This window comes from Mustela nivalis (assembly GCF_964662115.1).
Source record: "Mustela nivalis genome assembly, chromosome: 4".
NCBI classification, from domain to species: domain Eukaryota; kingdom Metazoa; phylum Chordata; class Mammalia; order Carnivora; family Mustelidae; genus Mustela; species Mustela nivalis.
Window position 1 is genome coordinate 10,952,742 of NC_139023.1, and position 6,000 is coordinate 10,958,741.

A 6,000-nucleotide genomic window follows, 5' to 3' on the forward strand; every position below is an offset into this window, starting at 1 on the left:
AGTACAGAATTATGAAATATTAGTGCCCAGGAAAAGGACACTTCTCTTAAAAACAAGGCCTATTTAAATACTATCTTTTTATATAATTTTATCAATTATAGATACAACAGTATGAGGCAGGATCCCTGGATCTAGACTGCTAGGATTCAGACCCATATTATATCAATGGCTACATAACTGAACAAATTACTTAACCTCTCTTTGTGAGTTTCTTCATCTGTAAAATAGGGTTCCTACTACTTATTGAATTGAGTTAATCATCTGAAACAGTGCCTGGCACATGGTAAATACTTACCAAGATGTATTATTAGTAGTCATACTATTATTAACTTCCTTTATAGGCAAAGATGCTAAAGCCCTTAAATCAGTCAACTCACTTGCCTTCATGATGCTGGATTATTTAGGGGGGTGGGTGTGCAGCAGGCAGAAAGAGAGGTAGGAGAGGGAGACAGAGACAGACAAACACAGCTACATCTCCTTTCCTACATTGCTAGTTTTTATTTATTTTTTTTTTTTAAGATTTTATTTATCTCTTAGAGAGGGAGAAGGAGAAAGAGAGTGAGCACAGCTGGGGCAGCGGCAGGCAGAGGGAGAAGCAGGCGCTCCACCAAGCAAGGAGCCTGATGCAGGACTCGATCCCAGGACTCTGGGACCACGACCTGAGCAGAAGGCACTTAACGGATTGAGCCACTCAGGTGTCCCCTACACTGCTATATTTTAGAAGAGATAAACTGAATTTAGCGGTGCCTGGGTGGCTCAGTCCGTTAAGTGTCTGCCTTTGGCTCAGGTCATGATCTTGGAGTTGCGGGATCCAGCCCCAGATCTGACACCCTACTCACCCAGAATTCAGGGGTCTGCTTCCCTCTCTGCCCCTCATTTCTGCCTCATATGCCCTCTCTCTCTCAAATAAATAAAATCTTAAAAAAAAAAAGATAAATTGAAGTTACCTAGCACAATCCTCAATAAACATTTCCTTATTTTCCCAAACTATCTCTGCTTCTTCCTATACAGAAACAGACCTGGTTTATATTCATTCACATCCCTAAACCATCTTTCCTCCAGACTTCGTTTTAAAGTTAACTACAAGTATTTGTTTTAACTCTGTTCCAACCAAGCCCTACATCAGGAAATAAAACCTCAGTCTCTTCCAAGTCAAATATTTCTGTGAAATTCTATTGGTTAGAAGAGACTAGCAATTTCAAAATACTAGAAACATAGGGAACACTCAATACACTTTGGGTGAATGCTGAGAACTCATCCCAGGTTTCCCTGGATGTTGTGATATGCATAAAGTGCCAAGACGGGAAAAACCCTGAGAGGGCTGTGTTCCGATTCAACCCAAGCCAGTAATTATACCAGTGACCTGATGTCGGTGATTTTGCCATTTTACTAAAAGGCTAGCAAGCTAGGTTATGGATGGGTCCCGTCTAGCTCCACAACTCCACAGGCTCTTGGACAAACTGGAAAATGGACAATTCACAAGCAATTCGTATCTCTATGATGCTTCCTCTGACAAATCTTCCAGTTCCCCATACCCTCTCAGAGAACCCCTGTTACGGATTCCATTAACTGTCCATCACTTCTTTCACGAAGCCTTCCTCCAGCCCAAATAAAACAAATTGCTCCACATTCTTCAGACCCCCCCATGACCGCATCACAATCTATTAGAGATGACCATTTACGAACTGAACTACGCTGGGGTCCCACGCCTTACACCGTGCTTAGCACACAGCAGGTGCTGAGGATGTTTAAAGATTTGAGTCTACAAAATCAAATTAGTTCCTGTGAAGTTTCCTTGTGTACATTTGGGAGTTTAGCTTATTAACTTGAAGATACACAAAGGCCAATCTGCAGCACAACCAAAGCTTCGTCCCAGCCGTATCTCCATATGCTGTACAAATTTATTCTGAGCATTTGGACAAAAGTTACAAAAGGTATCACTGCTGCTGATTATCTGGGCAGCCTCTGGAGATTACCTAATCTACCTCATCTCCCTAACCAAAAAAAAAAAAACAACAACCCTCTTTACCCTGCTCTACTTTGTTCCCTAGCACTTACATCCTCCTACCGTGCAATATAATTTACTGGTATTCACTGTTTATGATCACTTATCAAAACATAAGCTTAACTAATACAGGAATTTTTGTTGGTTTTGCTCGATACCCAGTGCCTACCTCAGTGCCTGGTACATTAAATGATGGGTTGTTTGTTTGGTTTTTTTTAAGATTTATTTATTTATTTGACAGACAGAGATCATAAGTAGGCAGAGAGGCAGGCAGAGTGAGAGAGGGGAGGAAGCAGGCTCCCTTTGGAGCAGAGAGCCTGACGCGGGGCTTTGATCCCAGGACCCTGGGATCATGACCTGAGCTGAAGGCAGAGGCTTTAACCCACTGAGCCACCCAGGCGCCCCCCTAAATTATTTTTTTTAATCAATAGTTCTTCCCTTCTGTCTTAAAGCCCTCGGGAGTTCTGAGTCAGCACCTTGATAAACCTGTCTCACAAGGCTCTTATTTCCTCAGCTCCATCCACTCCCAGTAGTCTTACAAGTAGGATTCGAAGAACTAGAGGTAAATATTTATATTTATTTCCTAACTTGCAACTCTTAATTTCTCTGCTCACCTTCCCGTAGAGAAATAATATTCAGGAAGCTATACCAAATACCATATAGAGGAAATAACCAAAACTTTATTCTTTCATGTCTGATAATTATTTCTATCTATGAGGTCTTCCCTTTAGATTTGAAACTATAGGTGGACAAAAACCAAAAGCAAGTTGGATTTATTTTTATGGCCTGTCAAGCACAAGGGCTAAATATTTCGGGACTATATTAACTGCTACATGAGACCTGACTGATAAATTGTGCTCCAAATAGTACAAATCCTGAAAGGTGCTTATACATATATACATTCGTTACTGCAAGATTTTTCTTACATAACTAGAATGCTTCAGGAGAAATGAACTAAACCACTGCATTTCTGTAACTATTAAATACTGAGCCATGCAAAAAAAAAGGATACTGTTCTATCTGTATTCAGAAAATACCACCAAAACCTTCTCCAACCCTAGGTTTCAGCCAAATATGGTTCTTCCCTGCTCCAACCAATTTAGCTGCAAGTTCCAAGAGTCATAAGCCCATCAGCAACAGTCACGGACATCATCTACACGGCTATTTTGAAGGCACCTTTTAAATTCTTGAAGAAATAAAACAACAGCAACGTAAAATATAGTCAAGATGAGAAGCTTCAAGCAGCGATACCTGGATATCTTGATTCAATCTAAAATAAGAAACAAAGTCTTGCAGAAGTCACTGGGTCCCCTCACCCAGCACTACCTACCTGACAAACTTTGAGAATCAACTTCTAGAGCCTGAGAAAGAGATTTCACAGACGCACACTCACATGTGGTAGGCAGGGGACACAAGCCAGGCCTCCTGAGCCTATGAGAAACATTAGCAACCTGGCCTGCCTGTTAGCCGTCTGTGATCACTCAGTTTTGCTGGACTGCTCAAAAAAGGATTAATATTCTACATCTGAACACGTGAAATTGGGGTTAGTTCAATTCTGGGGCTCCAAGTGCCAATGTGGGGACTAAAAATTACAGGTGGGGAAGGAAGAGAATCGGAACGAAACTGCTACTGTTACTGCTGTGAAGAAAAATGCTATTCTGTCCACAACAGTAAAGGAGTATAGGGTGCAAGTTTCAATCTGAGTTTTTATGAGCTTTCTAACCACAGATTAAACAGAGGTGAATCACAATGAAGCTTTCAAAAGAGGAATTCCAAGAGTCTATGGCCTGTTTCCCGACGACCTGAGGCTGTCTGCTGCCTCCATACCCCCAAGCGGCCATCGCAGCTTTCGGCCCGTCCCCCGAATTCCTCTACAATAAAGGAGAAGTAAATGAAATAATGACCAGCCCTAAATCTGGCGTTAAGTTGGTATTTACAAACGATTTGCAAGACCACTCCCCAGCGGATCTAATCAACCCCAGGGCACACTCCTCAGACTTCTAGTTGGTGGTGGTCTAAAAAGATAAAGCCCGTACTTTTCGGGGGAGCCCACGGGGAGGAAGGGCGCCTCGGGGAAGCGAGGAGCTGCTCCAGACCGCAAGACCCTGGGCTGTCATCATGGGATCCCGACCCGAAAGCAGCCTCATTAAGGGTGTTACAGCCACGGGACTTGTCACCCCAACTCTGCACTCCTAGAATCTAAGAAGTTAAAAGGGTGCTGGGGTGACGGGGGAAAGTACAACGCCCGCCCTTCTGTTCTCGGCCCCAGACAAACGCGAGGGGCAAGCGAAACGGAGCCCGAGCCGCCGGGCAGGAGACGCGTAAGGGGCCTAAGGGGGAGTGGGTGGCATCTCTGCTGGGCGGCTAAACCCACAACCCCAAGAGAGGAGGGAAGACAGACATCGGGGTGATGGAGAAAGGCAGGGCAACCAATCCACACACCGGGGTGTGCCGGGACGTGGGGTCCGGGGAGCAAGAGCCTCCGCGGGGGCCGCAAGGCTCCACGCGAGCTCCAGGCGGGCTGCGGAGGCGACAGGCGTCCGGCAGCGCCCGCGCACCGCGCGCGCTCCCAGAGCCCTGCCGGACGGGAAGGCCCGGCCCCGGCAGCGAGGGCCCCGGCAGCGAGGGCCCCGGCAGCGAGGGCCCCGGCAGCGAGGGCCCCGGCAGCGAGGGCCCCGGCGAGCGGAGGCCCGCGGCCCGGGTCTCCCGAACAAAGCCCGCGCGCGCCGGGCCCGGCTACTCACAACAAGAAGCTCATGTCGGCGGCGGCGGGGGCTGGGGGCGCTCGGCGGTCTCTCGGCCTCCGGGCGGCGGCGGCTCGGGCGGCGGCCCGGGGAGAAGAGGGAGGGAGGAGAGCGGAGGAGGAGAGGAGGGAGCGGGGACGCGCCGGCTGCCGGGCGGCCGCAACTTGCTCGGCTTCGCTCGTTCCCGGGGCAGGCGGAGCGGGCGGAAGTGGGCAGCGCGCGGCCCGAATCGCCGACGGCGGCGGGGGAGGCGGAGGAGGCGGGGACACGGCCGCACGCCGGCTCGCCGGGGAGCAGCTGCCGCGGCTGCCGAGCTGCTCGCCGCGCCGCCCCCTTTCTCCTCCTCCTCTCCCTCTTCTTCCTCTTCCTCCTCCTCCTCCTCACCCTCCTCCCGCCTCTCCAACCCTCTAGCCCCCCGCGGCCCTCGCCGCGCGAGTTCTCGCGAGAGCGGCGCGCGCCCACCCGCGTCCTGCCGGGGCTGCGGGTCCGCCAAGTTGCGGACGTCCTCGAAGCCCGGGACCGCGCCCAGGCAGAGCGCTGGGGGCCCCCAGGCCCGCGAAGGCCGGTCCGCCCAGCTGGGGGTCGTGGCCGAGCGCTCCGAGCTCCTCGGCTGGGCTTCCGCAGTCGGGAAGGGAATGGGCTCCACTCTGCGATGTCTGGGTTTGCGGCGAGGGGTGGCATCGCCACGAGGGCTTCTGCCCGTTCCAAGTGTGCAGCAAGGGACGGTAAAGGTTATGGAGTCCCTTTGCTAGTACATAAAAGCAGGAGGCGGTGTAACGTGTTTGGAATGTGTGGGTGGTGTTCGGCCAGAATAGAGAAAGGAGTCAAGCTCCCCGCGGTTTTATGGTTCTGTCTTAAAACCCTGAACTGGGAGAGGAGAGGTCAGGGTCCAGCCTTGGTTCAGCAGGCGGGTTAGGCCGTCGTCAGTAGCTGGGGAAACTGCTGTAGGGACCTTTGCAAGGTCTGTGGAGCATTCTTAAATAGATTATAAAGCCCGGCCCTGAACCCCCTGACTCTGTGAAATCAGGGAGACTGGATGTGTTTTGTGCAGCAGAAGGCCCAATGTTTATAATGGTCTTGGGCCCCATAAATGCGTAATCAGCATTGCCCCTGATGAGCAGCCTACCCCAACCTTACCGCTTCGAGGACCCACTTATTTTACACAAGAGATGTCCATCTTCTTTATTCACAACACCCATCAAATCCACAAGTAAGTTCTCAAAGTATCGGAACAGAACTTAAATAATGTAC

The 6,000-nt window shown here is 49.8% G+C and overlaps 1 protein-coding gene across 3 annotated transcripts in view; it reads right to left on the reverse strand.

The window, feature by feature from the left end:
- Window positions 1-5,345, reverse strand: part of MOB1B (MOB kinase activator 1B) — a 54,662-nt gene extending 49,317 nt beyond the window's left edge. Inside the window, exon 1 of one of the 3 annotated variants that reach the window (XM_082726326.1) lies at window positions 4,750-5,345. In XM_082726326.1, coding sequence (XP_082582452.1) covers window positions 4,750-4,763 — 14 coding nt within the window. In that variant the 5' untranslated portion in view covers window positions 4,764-5,345. Of the gene's footprint in view, window positions 1-4,447 lie in introns of all 3 variants that reach the window. The other 2 variants (XM_082726327.1, XM_082726325.1) reach the window with 2 other exon arrangements.
- Window positions 5,346-6,000: the final 655 nt, after the last annotated feature.